This window comes from Lithobates pipiens, unplaced genomic scaffold (genome assembly GCF_037356315.1).
Source record: "Lithobates pipiens isolate NorthernLeopardFrog02 unplaced genomic scaffold, aLitPip1_a1.2 Scaffold_16, whole genome shotgun sequence".
Lineage (NCBI taxonomy): Eukaryota > Metazoa > Chordata > Amphibia > Anura > Ranidae > Lithobates > Lithobates pipiens.
Genome location: NW_027507748.1, coordinates 307,042,311 through 307,059,219, shown reverse-complemented (window position 1 = coordinate 307,059,219; position 16,909 = coordinate 307,042,311). Strand labels below are relative to the sequence as shown.

Below are 16,909 nucleotides of genomic sequence, written 5' to 3'. Positions count from 1 at the left end.
TATACTGCAGTATAATTACAAGCATTTCATTGGTGTCAAATGCTTTTATTAAAAAATCCAATAAGTTTATGCAAAGAGTGAATTCCCTGTGGCATTTTGTCAATCAACTTTTGGGCCACATCCTGACTGATGCCAGCCCATTATTGCAAATCAGTGCTTGGAGTGCTTGTCAGAATTTGTGTTTTTTTTTTTTTTTTTTCTCTTGAGGCTTGACCAAGTTCTCAATGGGATTAAGGTCTGGGGAGTTTCCTGGCCATGGACCCAAAATGTTGATGTTTTGTACCCCAAGCCACTTATCACTTTTATGGCAAGGCTCTCCATGTTTGAAAAGGTATTGCTCATCCCCAAACTGTTTTTGGATGGTTAGGAAGTTGCTCTTGGGGGATGTTTTTATTTTCTTTATTCATGGCTGTTTTTGGGCAAAATTGTGAGCGAGCCCACTCCCTTGTCTATGAAGCAATCCCTCACATGAATGGTCTCAGGATGCTTTACTGTTGGCATGAGACAGGACTGATGGTAGTGCTCACCATTTCTTCTCCGTACAAGTTTTTTTTTTTTTTTCTGGATGCCCAAAACATCGCAAATGAGATTTAGCTGAAAATTTCTGTCATTACTGAGCTCTGCACTGGTAGTGCCCTCCAATCCTGTAGCTAAATCAACTGTAGGAGACGGTCCTGGCACTTGCTGCGCTTTCTTGGTTACCCTGAAGCCTTCTTTACAAATACAGTGACAATTTTTCTTATGGGGTTAAAGCGGTTTTGTACAGAAAATTGCAAGTTCATCTTATTCAAATGGCTTTGGAACATAGATGCAGTTATGACCATTGAAATAAAATAATATGCAGTATTTACCTTTTATTTTTAATGTTTATGCCGACTTCCGGGCTCTCCTCCCGTGGGAGTAGGCGTGTTTATCGGCTTCGCAATGGTCCCTGGGAACTTTTTTAGCTATTTCCCAGGAATCCGTGGGGGACACAGTCATGCCGAAATCTCGTGAGATTTCGGAAGGAGGACGCCGGTCACGTGACGAGGGCATGTCCGAAATTGCCATTTTGAAAGTGGGCAGGCAGCTCTATCTGCCATTACCACTATAGCACATGAGGCAAGAGGAAGGAAAACAAAGAGGACACTCAATGAGCATGTGCGAGATGGAGCGGTGGATGCTGGGAGCTCAGCATCATCGCATCTAGGAAGTAAATGCCTGTGGGCTTCAAACGCCCACAGTGAAAATGGAAACCGCCGGACTGCTTTTTTAAGTTTTCCTTAGCAATGAAATCGTCACGCTGGGGGTTAAAAAGACGCCGATCGTGACTGCAAAGACACCATAGGAATCGCCCACCAGTGACACAGGTTAAAAAAAAAAAAACTGCAGCGGAATCCCGCTTTAAGTTCATTTTCATGCCGAAGAGGTAACTTGCAATTCATCTGATAATTTTTCAGAACATTCTAGAGTATAAGCAAATTGCCATCATAAAAATGGAGGCAGTAGACTTTGTGAAAATTTATATTTGTGTCATTCTGAAAACTTTTGGCCATGGCTGTGAGAACGGTGATGTTTAACCACTTGCCGACTTCAAGGCCATGGAGGTTTACAGAGACCAGATCATCTCTGGCCTCCTCTGATCCTGGAGGAAAGGAGCAACGTCCGTGTGTTTATTTTTTTTTTAAAAGGTAGGAGGTGATCAAATGCCACCAAAGGAAAGCTCTATTTGTAGGGGGGGAAAAAACCTTACATTTTATTTGGGTACATCGTCGCACGGCTGTACAATTGTCAAAGTAACCTTGTCAGAGCGCAAAAAAATTGCCTGTTCGGGGGGGGGGGGGGGGTTGGGAGGGTGAATCTGGAACAGAAGTAGTTAGTATTGTAAAAATGCAGGCCCAGCTAAGAAAACACAATGCAGGTGACAATTTGCCTGCACGTACCTTTTGAATGACTTCGGTGCTTAGTCTTAGGCTCCATGCACACTGAAGCTCAGAAAAGCTTTTTCTGGACGCCAGATTGCTGGCAGAAAACGCTGGTTGAAAAACGTGCTTTTAACAGCGTTTTGCACTAGCGTTTTCAATAAAAATACAGAGGATACTCCAAAAATCCCACAGTGCATTCTAAACTCCCAAATGCATTGAAAAAATAGAATGCCGAACACTAACGCGTGTTTATTAGCGTTTATCAGCGTTCCTCGTTTTTTGGCATTTTGAACGCAAATTTCTGGCGTTCAGTAAAAAGTCCATAAACTCCACTGCTCATTAAAGCTAAAAAACTTCCATGCTTGCATGGACACATAGGCGAGCATAGAGTGGAGTTTATGGACTTAAAAAAAACAAAAAAAACGCCCAAACTCCAATAAACCGCAGTTTATGAGCTCCAGTGTGCATGGAGCCTTATAAGGAACATGATCTGACACCACCTTTTGATATTCAGCATGGTCTTGACCTTCCCACACATTCATGAGGGACAGTACGTTCATTATAGTGTGCCAATATGACTGAGGCAAGCCTTCGTATCACTACTGATCAGTAAGTGTTAACTTCTTTACAAGATCCCTTTTTGGAACATCTGGGGAGCAGAAGTGCAAGCAATTATCACTTGGTCCCTGGTCTGGAGCCTGTTCAGTAACTGTCATGACTGCTTTACGATGATGGATTCGTTCTGACTTTTACATGGCTGTGACTAGTCACATTTACTCCACATTGTGGTTTGGAAGTAATATGCATGTAGATACATGGGCATTTATGTGAGATCGGAGGTTGTCACAAGGATTAATAATGGCCATGACCTCTACATGACTTGGGTGGTTTTGCATATGCTGCTTGTGATGGCCTTTTTTTATATATATTTCTGTGCATACACCCATAAAAGTGCATCTTTTCAGTATATTTTTGTCTTTTACAGAATCTGTTGGGGCGTCGGGCCAGCGTCCAGTTTTCTGTCCTGTCCATAAACAAGAACAACTCAAACTGTTTTGTGAAACGTGTGATAGATTGACATGTCGAGACTGCCAGCTGCAGGAGCATAAAGAGCACAGGTAAACGTGATTTACATTAAAGCAGTTCTTTCATCATTCCTAAATTTGAAAGTGGAAGAATTGGGGACAATACGTTGTTGTGCAGCATGTCGGTTTTTCTGTTTTAGACCTGTCCTACTAGGAAAGTGTAGACTTTCCTTCTACATGTTGTCTTCATTGTTGTGTGGTTTTTGGCTCATCTCACAAAAGTTAAAGCTGGAAACCCTCAATTGTCAGAATACAATAGTGCAGTGGGAAGCATTTGCCTCCTGTGTGCTTGGACAAAAAAAAAATTGCATAATGTATGACTAAACTTAAAGCGGTATTGTACCCAAATATTTCAGTCAATCTTAGCCCATTCATTTACTTTCATTGATGCTCAAATGCCCCTTTAAAAAATTAATCTCGCCGTAATTACCTTTTTATTTTAATTATTATTATTATTAGGTGTACTTCCGGTCTCTCCTCTCGTGGGAGTAGGCGTGTTTTTCGCCTTTCCCCTGCTCAGCGAAGTCCCCTGGGAGCTTCTTCTGAGTCTTCCCAAGATTCTGTGTGGATCATTGTCCAGCCGAAATCTCGTGAGAGCTCATTTGTATATGTTTGGTTGCCATCACAACGTGGCGGGAACTTCCGACGACGCCGGCCGTTGTGATGGCAACCCGGAAATTTACAGCTCTGCTCCCTGTTATACAATGAGCATGCGCAGGATCGAGCAGGGAATCCTGGGAGCACAGCATTCACCGCTCCTTGAAATAAATGATTGTGGGCTTCAAATGCCCACAAGCAAAATGAAAACCGCCAGGATACATTTATATAACATATTGCTGACGAAATCGGAAAGCAGGGGAAAGATTTAACACAGCAAGTGAGTACTCTCTGTGCATTACTAAAGTAGTTCAATGACCCAGAAAAAAAAAAAAAACGGATCGGTCAATGGAATCCCGCTTAAAACGCTGTATCAGATGATGACATTAATGTCATGTCTAGTGCCACACTCATTGTATGTAGTTTTTGCTGAATCTGAGTAAAGTCAGTGCTTAACATTAGAGGAATCAAGATATTCCATGTGTTCAGAAATCAGACTTTCCTAGTATTCATACATTGAACCCCACATTGACTCACGTTGTTTGCAAGCAATTCATCCGATTCAGCCATATAGTTTGATTATTAGTAATAATCTGGGGTGTATTGATTTTATTCTCAATGGATGCTTGGAAGCCATGGAAGTTCTCATCATATGTAGCAGCATGGTGGAAAATCTTTACTAGTGACTGTTCCTTTCTTATTGGCTGCTTGACCTCTGGAAGATCCCCCCCCCCCCCCCCCCCCCTATGACCAGGCCTTTTTTTGCAGTATGGCACTGCATTGCTTTAACCACTTACCGACTGCCTAACTGTAATTGTAGTCATGTTTTTCATGTTAATTAGCGGGGTAGCATAACCCCAATCACTTTTTTTTATTTTTATTTTTTTATTTTTTTTTAGGCGGCCAGCTTTCACATAAAAGTGATCCTGGCAGCGCATACACCACAGGATCACTTTTACAGGTGGCGGGAGAAGCGCACCTCTGCCCCCCCCCCCCCCCCCGCTCACGCGTAGAAGCAAATGCATACGCAATTCATGCCCGCATATGCAAACAATGTTCACCACATGTAAGGTATCGCCACGATCCTTAGAGTGAGAGCAATAATTCTAGCGCTCGACCTCCTCTGTAACTCTAAACGGGTAAGCTGTAAAAATGTTGAAAAGCATCACCTATTGAGATTAAGTACCGCAGTTTGTTACCATTCCACTAGCATGCGCAATTTTAAAGCATGGCATGTTTGGCATCTGTTTACTCAGTGTAACATTTTTTTACATTCTACAAAACGGTTTTTTCTTATTTATTAAAGTGTGTATTTCCCCAAAAAATAGCTTGAAAGACCGTTATACATTGCAAAAAACGCCATTTTATTCTCTAGGGTCTCTCCTAAAAAAAAAAAATACAAGTTTGGGGGTTTAAGTAATTGTCTTGCAAAAATACGGATTTTTACTTATAAACAAATGTCAGAAAACGCCCTGGTCTTAAAGTGGTTAACTTGTCCTCTTTTTCCTCTTTTGTTCATTGGCTGACGCAGCTCCTTTAAATCTTGACCTTAGGGTTATATTGCCACCTTTAGGAGAGGACTAAACAAAACATGTAAACAGCAAAACTGCACAGCACCGCCCATGGGGTGGTCCGAATAGCTATAACCCCTCGGTCGGGCTTCGTCCAGCTCCAGTTTTTTTTTCTTTTTTTTTTTTTTTCTGCCTAATGTAGAAGGACCTGGCTTCCTGAGGGGACTATTGGTCCTGGAAATGTTTTTTTCTTTTTCTTCAATTTTGATCCTTGTGATCTAAAGTCAACAGCCAGAATGGGTGACAGGTTGGGTACTATAGATCCTTGTCTCCCCAGCCTGGCCATCAAGCATGAGCAGACCCTAGCTACCTGTTGGGTCAGCCTCAACATGCCCCTTTCTGGTCCAGGGGTGGCCGGTGAGGTAGATGCTCCGGGACTACTGTTCGTGTCAGTGTGCCGTGGCCGACAACTACCCCGTACTGCTCGGGTGATGTGTCTGTGGTGGAATGCGTCCAGCAGTCCCGACAGGAGGACTAAGTACGGCTCCACTTGCCTCAGCAGCATGGAACAGCTGGGCATTCCCTGGGAGATAGACTAGGGGGTCTCTCGCTCTCCCTTTCTTCTCTCCCTCGTCCCCTCCTCCCAATGCTGGGGCTGCTGGGTGACTAGGCATGAGGTGCGGTGCATGTACCTGGCTGGGGGAGCTGCACTGACTGTCGGGGTCCGCTCCTTTCCCTGTTTTTTTTCTGGCCACAGTGGGGTGTTCAGGCTGTTTGGCATGAGGGGAGGACGCTGCATGGTCCGTGGCCTTTTTTCCAAGGCCGCAGCCATTTTCCTGTAGCCTTAGTGTATTATTGTCAGCCATTTTCTCTGAGGTTTATTTGCTAAAATGGCCGGCGACCTTTTTCTTGTAGCCTCAGCGTAGTTTACCTCTAGCGCTGGTGACTGTATGCTTCCAGAATAGCACGGTTTTTACTCAGAACTCGTAACTGGCACAGGGCAGAGCGGACGGCGGCAGCACAGTGCAGTTCCTTGTTCAGTGTGGTGAGTCCTACAGGGGGGCCCTCAGTCTATGAGCAGCTAGGAGGGTGGGATTTTGTGTACCTTGCTTTAAGTCCCTGAGTAGTGACAGGCGAGTGAGGGTCAGAAGCTGGCGCTTCTTCCCCAGGCATCCCTGCTATTGCAACCAACTCACCTGCACAAAATGCGGTGCCTATGGATGCTTTGTCAGCAGTCCTTGAGTCCTTTGTTGCCAGGGCGGAGGTGGCGTGCGCCGGGTTAGCGCAGGAAAAAGCACAAGTATGAGCACTTATCACAGTGGTGCGGAATACCCTGAAGATGCAGGATACAGCAGGGGCATCTTCAGAGGTAGCGGCCCCGCAAAACGGCCCGTACTGCTAAGATGTCTCCGTATTTGACTTATTCATTTACATTTCATTTACAAGGAATGGGGAAGCCCGCAATGGGCCTTTTCATTTCCGAGAAGAATGGCGGTTCGTTACACTTTTGAGGAGAGCCTCCTGAAACAATGGGCATCTCCTCCGGACATTGACCCCCCCCCCCCCCCCCCCAACCCCGGTATACATGTTGAATAAAGTAACCACGATTCCGGTAGAAGGGACCCTGCCAACAGGAGGGCCGTGACAGTGTCCTGGTCCATGTTTATGGTGGTGGAGTCAGCGTTATGACCTGTGTTGGCTGCAGCCTTGGTGTCGCAGATGCTTGCTGATTGGGCGGAGTTGTTGCACCGTGAATTGGAAAAGCAACAGACTTCCCCGGTCTGCGTAGAACTGGCAGATCAGTTGGTGCATGGCCTTAAATAGGTCTGTGATGCGCCCCTGGGTACAGTCTCCCTGCTCTCCAGAGCATCAGTATCAGCAGTGGTGCTACGGCCCCTGATTTGGCTGAAATGCTGGTCTGCAGACCAGGCATCTAAAGCACTGGTGAATTTGCCCTTCCAAGGTGAGAGGCTACGTGGAGCCTCACTGGATGACATTAAAAATGTTACCGGCTGGAAGAGCACGTTGCCCCCACAGTCCAGGAAGGGTAAGGAGCCACGCCGTAGGCAAGGGCCCTCCCTTTTCATCTCAAATGGCCTTTTTTCCTGCCCGGGTCGACAGGTAAGCGTTCCCAGTCTGACAAGGAGCCTGCTGAAGGACAAAAGCATCCCTGGTTTCACAAGCCAAACAAGTCTCCGAGCAAAAATGTTACCGCATGAAGGTTTGCACCCGACTTGGGTGGGGGGTTGCTTTCGGGAGTTTGTAGCTCGGTGGACCTCCCTACTGTCCGACCAATGGGTCTGCAAACTAGTTTCATCAGGATACAAGAGAATTTCTTTCTTGTCCACCAAACAGCTTCTTTCCCTCCAACCTTCATCTGCTTTCGGCTCGTCGGTAGGCCTTGTTTGGGGCAGTACAGGACCTGCTACTGCGCAGGGTGAATCGTACCTGTCCCGACACTGGAAAGGTTTCAGGGATTCTGCTCCAATCTGGTTGTAGTCCCAAAGTAAGGGGTCTGTCAAATCCTGGACCTCAAGGCCCTCAACAGCTTTGTGACAGTGCAAAGGTTCAGGATGGGATCAGTTCGCTCCGTGGTCACTGCACTCCATCAGGAGGACTTCCTGGCGTCCTTGGACATCAAGGATACATATTTACATGTACCCATATGCCTCAGGCATCAGATTTCTGCGATTTGCAGTCGGAAGAGCACTACCAATTTGGGGCTCTCCCTTCTGGCTTGGCGTCAGCACCCCGGGTTTTCACCAAGGTGTTAACCCTGCTTCTGGCGTTGTAAGGCAATGGGGGATCGCAATTGTGGGCTACCTAGACGACCTCCTTCTGAGAGCAGCTTCTGCCTCTGAATTAAGGGAGGATGTGGCTATCACCATGCAAACTCTTCGGGAGTTTGATTGGGTACTGAACCTAAAAAAGTCGAAGTGTTGGGCGTACAGTCGGCCCAGGTCCGTTGGACGTGGGGGGAATCTCACCCCCCGATCAATGAGCTCCAGCTTCGGGCGATCAGGCGGTGCCTCTCTACATGGTCATAGAGGCTGCAGGAGCGTCCAATCAGGATCCAGTCAGACAACACCACGTGGTGCGTAGGTCCACCATCAAGGAGGAACAAGGAGCTCGGCTGCAGCACGGTAGGTTGCTCACATCCTACAGTGGGCAGAGCAGAACGTGTTGGCCGTATACATTCCGGACGTAGAAAATGGGCAAGCGGACTACCTAAGTCAGGTGCTGGACCAAGGGGAATAGTCGTTGTATCCGCATGTATTCTGGCTCATTTGCCTAAGGTGGGACACACCAAATGTGGAGCTCTTGGCCTCTCAGCTCAATTGGAAGGTGCAGAGGTTTGTGTCCAGGGCAAGAGACCCCGGCGGATGCATCCGACGCATTGGTGGCTCCATGGGGGCATTATCAGCTGATTTATGCCCCCCCCCCACTAAAAGTCCTGCTACACAAAGTGGAGGCCGAGGTGATTCCGATTGCCCCGGATGGCCTCGGCATCCTTGGTACACCGACCTAGTATGACTGGCGGATGTCGCAGTCACAATAAAAATTCCTGATCGCCGCCATTTAAAAAAAAAGTAGAAAAATGCCATAAAACTATCCCCTAGTTTGTAAACGCTTTAACTTTTTGCGCAAACCAATCAAACGCTTATTGCGATCTCCCCCCAAAAATGTTTAGAATACGTATCTACGTAAGCTGAAGAGAATTTTATTTTTGGGGGATATTTATTGTAGCAAAAAGTATAAAATATTGCGTTTTTCAAAATTGTCGCTCTTCTTTTTTTTATTTTTTTTTGTTTAGCGCAAAAAATACAAAACTGCAGAGGTGATCAAATACCACCAAAAGAAAGCTATTTGTGGTGGGGGGCAGGACGTTTGGGAGCCACGTTGCATGGCCGTGCAATTGTCAGTTAAAGCAATGCAGTGCTGAATCGCAAAAAGTGCTCTGGTTAGGAAGGGGGTAAATTCTTCCGGGGCTGAAATGGTTAACGGCATGGCTGTTGAAAGCCAGGTGCTAAGGGACCGAGGTCTGTCAATTTCCAGAATCCTGCTGTTTTTCCACCAGGGTGTGGATCAGAAACTTTCTTTAACTAGTTGCCAGCCATCAAATGATGGCCAAGCGGCGCAGCTCTTGTGGCGGGAGGGCATCATATGACGTCCTCCCATTTAAACAGGGAATGGGCGCACATCCCTGTTCCTTCAGTGGCAGTGTGTCACGGAGACATCGCTCGCCACCGAGGGGGGGGTGTACAGCCATTGGGTATGGCTGTTCACCACATGATCGGCTGTGATGAAGTCACGGCAGATCAGATAGTTCCACCCCCACTGTGCATGGCTCATGCGTGCGAGCGCATGTCGGTGGCGGCGTGTTCCCGGGAACACTGCTTGTCACCGGTGGTAAACAGCCATTGGCCGGCTGTTTACCCACGTGATCCTTTCACAGCCGATCATTAAATGTAAACAAACCGCGGTAAGGAGATGTTACAAAGTTCTCCTCCTCACACACCGATCATGTGTCAGGAGATTGCAGTAACATCTCGTACCTGTCACTCGCAGTACATCAGAGTACCTGTAAAACAAAAGAATGGTACAGTAGGTCTTGGCGCTGTTCCTTAGGTTGATAAATGTTATATTTATCACTTTTTACAAGGTAAGAGAAAACTATATCTTGGGCTAGAAAAACTTCATAGACAATGGCTTGTCCCAAGGTACTACATATCCTTATCTTACTTTAGATACCACAGGAGAAATAACTTTTTCTTCATATACAAAAGAAAAGGATTTTTTTTTTAGATATTTGTTAGTCTCAGCCTGCATTTAGATCTTATCTAGAAAATTATATTGGGATTATTTCCTTATCTTAAACGAAATGGCATCACATGTATTGGAGAACAAAAACTTTTTTAAAGCTTTATAAAACAAAGCCCTGTGTTGAGGCCTCTGATCTTTTGTGTAAAGCCCCAATTAAAGGTGCTAATGTGTTTGTTTCTAACGTGCTAAAAAAAAATCTATAATAATCCTACTATGTGTCTCCAAAAAAAGGAGGAAACCTATTATGAATTACATTAAATTAATCCGACAGAATCCCTTATAAAAAGTGCAAAAATAACAAAAATAGTAGAAAATAACTTAAACCTTCCTATTTTCATACAAAGTGACCAGTGCAACAATGTTACAAAGTGACTTGTGTGCTATCCAAGAAGACCGCAAATAGTATTGTAGTTTTTACAATACAACCATAAATGTGACCAGTGCTTGTCAGAAAAAACACACAATATTGCGGTCTTTTTAAACCTACAACAAAAAAAAAGTGACTCGTGCGTCTAAATAAAGTGATTGGTGCCTTATGTAAACCAATAAAACAAAACGGGTGCCTAGGTGATTTTCAGAATAGTCCCATGAGTGAAAAATCCAGTTTCTCAGGGAAAATTCCTTCACAGGTGAATTGTACCTGTCATAGTCCGAAGTATCCAAGTACCTATTTGCAGCCCATGCCTCATAGAATATACGTTGGTGTTTGCTTTCCAAAATTGGGTCATTTTGGGGTTAATTCCATTGTCCTGGACCTTCAAAACCTAAATGGGTAGGAATGAAATGAGATGTGTAATTTATACTCCTAGCTCGCTTGAAGGTACTACTTCAATGTTCGTCCTCTCTATATGGGCAGACTGTGTAAAAGTATCACACATGTGGCATCACCATACTCGGGAAGAGTAGCAGAATGTATTTTGGGGTGTAATTCTTGCTATATACATGCTATGTGTTAGAAATATCTCATAAATGGACAACTTTGTGTAAAAAATAAAAATAAATAAAATTTTAAAAAAAAAGCGTTCATTCTTTCCCCCAAAAACTTCTGGAAAAAATGAACCATTCAAAAGACTCATTCTGCCTCGCAGATTATACGTTGGGGTGTTTTCTTTCCAAAATGGGGTAATTTTGTGGGCAATTCCATTGTCCTTGTGCTCCAGGGCCTTCAAAAGTGTACATAGGTGGTTGAGAAATGAGATGTCATTTTTGCTCGTAGAACGCCTGAAGGTGCTACTTCAATTTTGTCCCTCTGTATGTGGCCATGCTGTGTAAAAGTCTCACACATGTGGTATCACCATATTCCGGAAGAGTAGCAGAATGTATTTTGGGGTGTAATTTGTTGTATGCATATGCTGTGTGTGTGTGTGTGTGAGAAATAACCTGATAATGACAATTTTGTAAAAAAAAATAAACAAAAACGTAATTTTGCAAAGAATTGTGGGGAAAAAATTACAACTTAAAAAAAACTCACCATGCTACTTAAAACATTGGAATGCCTACTTTTTAAAAATGGGTCATTTGGGGGGTATTTGTATTTTCCTGACTTGTTAGTGTCTCAAGAAATGATACACCTGATGTACTGAAGGCCTGATCAGATGTGATCTTTTTTCAGTGATTGGCACCATAGTTTGTAGACTATAACTGTCACAAAGACCAAATATACACTAATCTGGGTTATTTTTACCAAAGATATGTAGCAGTATAAATTTTGGGCAAAATTTATGTAGAAATTGCTGATTAGCAAAATTTTATGATAAACAAAGAAAACTGCATTTTTTTCCCACAAAATTTACGTTTTTTTTTGTTTTTTTTTTGTTTATAGCACAAAAAATAAAAAAACCCACTAGTGATTAAATACCACTAAATGAAAGCTCTATTTGTGTGGGAAAAAAGGACACAAGTTTCATATGGGTACAGTGTTGTATGACTAATTGTCATTCAAACTAACTGTGAGCGCTGAAAGCTGAAAATTGGTCTGGTCAGGAAGGGGGGTGTAAGTGCACTGTATTGAGGTGGTTAAGCACCATTAAGGGGCAGATGTCAGCTTTGGCTGTCTTCTTTCAATGGCCCTTGGTGACTCGATCATTGGTGTGTACATTTGTGCAAGGGGTTCAACACACAGCCCCTCCGGTTCAACTACTGCTGCCTCCGTCAGATGCATAAGTTTGCAGCAGGTTTTGCTGGTGGCCGTTTATGTTTGTAATGCCTCTGAATGAAATATTTGTATAGCGCACAACGCGAACTAAATCGCCTCAAGGCGCTGTGACGAGCTTTGGTCATCAGCTAAAAAAGGAAGGTCTTGAGTTTTTTTCCTAAAAGCCAGGTGGTTTTCTTCCAGGTGGATGTTGATTGGTAGAGCATTCCATAGCCGAGGTCCTTGGACAGCGAATCTCCGTTCTCCCTTAGATTTGTACCGGGCTTTTGGCACAAGGTTTTTGTTGGCTGTTAGAAGACTGCAGTTTGGTGTGTAATGATGTATTTTCTCAGCTAGGTATTGCGGAGCTTCTCTATGCACGCATTTGTGGGTGAGGCAGAGGGTCTTGAATGTGATCCGATTTTTATTTATTTTTTTGGTTAGCCAATGTAGGCTCCTCAGGGAAGGAGAGATTGGTTCCCAGGATTTTTTTTTCCTGTTATCAGCCTTGCCGCCATGTTTTGGATCAGTTGTAACCACGCAATTTGAAATTGTGGTAATCCTATGTAAAACGAGTTTGCGTAGTCCAGTCGTGAATTAATGATTGTTCCAACTACCATTGCTTTATCATTCTTTGGGATAAAAGGGTTGAGTCTGCGAAGCAGATGGTGAGATCCACTGACTACTGCTCCTATTTGTGCATCCATTGACATTTGTGAGTCTAAAATAACCCCGAGACTCTTGGCCTTGGTCTTTGGGGAGATGGTCTGCCCAAAGACGGTGGGTGGAGTCCAGGAGGTTTTGGTAACGGAATTATGATTTGGGTGCAAATAAGAAGCTCTGTCTTTGATTCGTTGAGTTTGAGGGAGTTGGTGGTCATCCAGTCTTCTACTGAATTGAGGCAGTTTTCAAGTTGTAGGTAGTGATCTTTTTGTCCAGTGATACGGAAATAAAGTTGCGTGTCGTCGGCGTATGAGTGGAAGCAAAGGTCTGAACATCTGATGGTTTGGAGGAGTGGGCGGATGCAAATGTTGAAAAGAACTGGTGACAAAGGTGATCCTTGAGGGACTCCGCAGGTGACTACCCGGGGGTTAAGAGAATTTTCCTAGTTTCACGGTCTGTGAACGATTTCCTAGGAAGGATGCGAACCATTGGAGATCTACGACTTGGACTCCGGCTACTTCTGTACGACGGGCGAGTAGAGTATTGTGGTCTACTGTATCAAACGATGCGCTGAGGTCTAACAGTACAAGGAGACACGACTCTCCGTCATCCGCTGCTTCGAGGGCGTCGTCTCAAATCTTAAGGAGTGCTGTTTCTGCTCCACAACCCGGACGGAAGCCTGGTTGCAGCGGGTCCAGGAGTTTGTGTATCCAGGTGGAGTTGTAACTGTTGTACTACAGCTTTCTCCATGATCTTTAAGATGGTGTTAAGGCTTGTGATGGGCCTACGGTTGTTTGGGTCCTGAGGGTCCAGCTTAGGTTTCTTTAGCAGAGGTTTGACGATGCCTTGTTTGAAGTTGATGGGAACTATCCCTTCTTGGAATGATCAGTTTGAGGTTTGTTTATAGTGGGAACTATGATGTTGGAACATTCTTTCAGTAGTTTTGTGGGGATGTCAATTGGTGAGGTACTGTCATGAAGTTTGATGTTTTTTGTGAAGTTCGCGGTAATTGGGGTCAGTAAAAATTTCGGCGGTTTTGGAATGTTGGTGTAGATATCCTCTTTGTTTTTGATGGCTGAGGTTGGATGTTTTCTTCTGGCAAATTGTTTCCCATGATGGTTTTGACTTTATTGATGAAAAAATCCGACAGTTTGTCACAGTAATCTTGGGATTCATTTGCGGGGGGCTCTAGGCATACCTGATTCATTGATTGATTGACTATTTTAAACAGTTCACGCGGATGGTTTGAGACCGTTAAGATTGTATATGAGAAGTGATCCTTTTTAGCTTTGAAGATTGCTTTGCGATAATTCTCTGTGAGACCTTTGTAGTTTGAGTGGTTTTCCTCAGTGGGATTTCTTCTCCATGTTCTTTCCACTCTTCTGCGTTCGTTTTTCTTCCTGATGAGCCCTGCGTTTTGGGGCTACCGAGTCTGCTGATTGCAGTAATGCCTTGTTCAGGGAGTTGAGAGTTTGCTCCGCAGAGTGGCTTAAGGTCATTGTAGTCATCTTATTGGATAGAGTGGTTTTGAAGGATTGGGAGTACAGTTTTTTTTCTGCAATCTCGTCCAGTGCGTTGTTGCAGGCTTCCGTTTTTTTGTGGGTGATGTTGGAGGCGATTTTGAATTTGATGTTGTGGTGGTCCGTCCATGGCAATGTCATGTTGTCGAGTATGTTGTCGATGTTTTGTTTAAAAATGAGGTCCAGGGTGTGTGCTGACCCATGCGTGGGGGGTCTTTATCAGTTGCTGGAGATCCAATTCTTCCAGTTGATGCAGGCGGTCGCGATGGGGTCTTTGGGCCCGTTTGCCCAGAGTGCCAGGAAATTTTTGAATTTCAGGGTGTGTATTGCGATGAATTCCGTGAGGGGTGAAAGAAGATTGGACTTTGGTCCCGGTGGTCTGTAGCATAGAATGAGTGGTGTCATGGGGTGTTGATTGAAGAGGTAGTGCCAGGGTCTCCATAAAAGGCACTGGGTTCTGTGATGGTTTGGTGAGCCCCAGGTGAGATTTAAAAATCACTGCAAGGCCTCCTCCTTTTTTCCCTATCCGGTTCTGTTAGGATCCTGTCATTTTTCGGAACCAGTTCAGGGAGGATGGTGTTGCAGTCAGAGGTTAGCCAGCTTTTGGTGATGAAGAGGCAGTCTACATTGTTCTCGATGATGAAGTCGTGTACTTCCAGTCTGTGTTTGACTGCAGACCTGGCGTTAATCAAGGCGCAATCTAATTGTAGTGGTAGAGTAGATCTCTTCCTGTGGTTGGTGGTTGCTTGTCGTCCGGTCTTTAGCAGTTGTTCTCTTTTGAAGAATTTTTTTTCCCTTTCTATCATAAAACTTATCGAATAATATAAAAAAATTATCTAATTTCATCAATTTAGGCAAATATGTATTCTGCTACATATTTTTGGTAAAAAATCCCAATAAGCGTATGTTTGGCTTGCGCAAAAGTTATAGCATCTACAAACTATGGGATATATTTATGGAATTTTTATGCATGCCGCAAACCTGACGCAGCAGTGCCATGCGTTTGTACGGGTGGCAAGTGGTTAAAGCGGAAAAGCCAAAAAGTTGATTTTGCCTTACAGGTAAGAATATAAAAATTCTTACCTGTAGGTGCATTTGAAAACGCTCATAGTTGTGCCCTTTAGTAAATATTGGCATCTGCCTCTGCTGATGACTTAATTGGTGCATGTACAGTACTCCTTGCATGCTTGGAAGCAGAGAGCCATAGTAGTTACTATGTGGGTTATAGGCCACCTTCAGGTGATAGACACTGGCACACCCTAAGCCAGGAAGTCCACTCCCTATAGAACTACTCCCACTACTGGGGGTACCTGAGGTTTTTCACCAGTGTCTAAGGTGTTGGCCATGAGTAAAAATATGCGGTGGTGAACTCCACTAGAGCAATCCTTGCAGGGGCTAGCTATGTAGCCGGATCTATTCAAAGTGTCTTTTTAGGCCGAATTGAATGGTACCTGAGCCTTGTGGAGGAAGAAATTAGGTTTAGCCCGTATCTTTTCTCTTTCTAGAGATCTGGACCCTGGGATCCAGTGCTTTTTTTTTTTTTTTTTTTTTTTTTCAGCCGTAAGTCCTCAGTCCTGCGGCGGGAAAGGTAAGTGGAGATTTATAAGGATTTTTTTTTAAAGTTTCTTATGAGTTGTCTCCGTTTTTTTACCTTGTCATGCTTTCTCAAAGATCACTCTGTCTCAGCAGAAGCTGCAGATTCCCTCCGGTGAGCAGCCCAGGCCTCCGTTAAGATGGGGAGGGGTTTCTTACAAAAACACCCCCCCACCTGGAAAAAGCTCTCCCTGGGTAGGGGATGTCAAAATGGTAGGCGATGCCACTCCTTTTTTTTATTTATTTATTTTTTTATTTATTTTTTTTACCGCCTCTGCACGGCGGTTTGATTACCAGATTGTCTCCTCGCCAAGTTTGACTTGTCCAGTAGACAATTCTCAAATGCTTGTAATTCCTATTGAAAAACATTCTCTGGCAGGTTCAGTAACTCAACCTGCGCTTGCAGCAATTGGTGTATGTCAGTCCTTGAGAGACCAGTTTAAACAGGTGCTCAAGATTATTCCTGATCAGCAGGTCCAAGATTTGGCTGAGCTACTGGGGGCGTTATGTTTTGCAATAATCTCTATGAAAGATTCTATTCTTCAGGCTGAGGCTGGTACATATGTGTGCAATACTACGGTTGAAAAATTGGTCAGCTGAAGAGCCCTGCAAAAAGCGCCTGGCTAGTTTTTCCTTTTTGTGGTGAACGGCTGTTTGTGGATGATCTGGATAAATCCAAAGAATTTCTAATGGGAAAAGTACCCTTTTACCGGTTAGGAAAAGTACCCTTTTACCGGTTAGGAAAAGGAGTAAGCATATTTAATTTAAACAAGCGGCTTCCCCGGTACCAGGAGCATCTTCCTCCAGGCTTGACGGCCTCAACCGCAAAATTCAAGAGGTAAATCTCAGGGTCAACCCCAGAACTCCTGGGGGGAGGAAACCTACAAAACAAAATACTGAAGCCTCCTTATGAAGGGGCACCCCCGCGCGTTCGAGTGGGGGGAAGACTTCTGCAGTTCTCGGGTTTGGCAGGAAAAGTGTCAAGACATGGGTGGCTTCCTCAATTATTCTAGGGTATAAACTAGAGTTCTGAGAGTCCGTCTCCTTGTTTTCTCAGCTCAAATGTTCCCAGAGATCC

General features: G+C 44.4%; 1 protein-coding gene across 6 annotated transcripts in view; it reads left to right on the top strand.

The window, feature by feature from the left end:
- Positions 1–16,909, top strand: part of TRIM33 (tripartite motif containing 33) — a 252,287-nt gene that overhangs the window by 86,519 nt on the left and 148,859 nt on the right. For all 6 annotated transcript variants that reach the window (XM_077481589.1, XM_077481585.1, XM_077481587.1 and 3 more), the window contains exon 4: positions 2,890–3,022. In XM_077481589.1, coding sequence (XP_077337715.1) covers positions 2,890–3,022 — 133 coding nt within the window. The remainder of the gene's footprint in view (positions 1–2,889; positions 3,023–16,909) is intronic.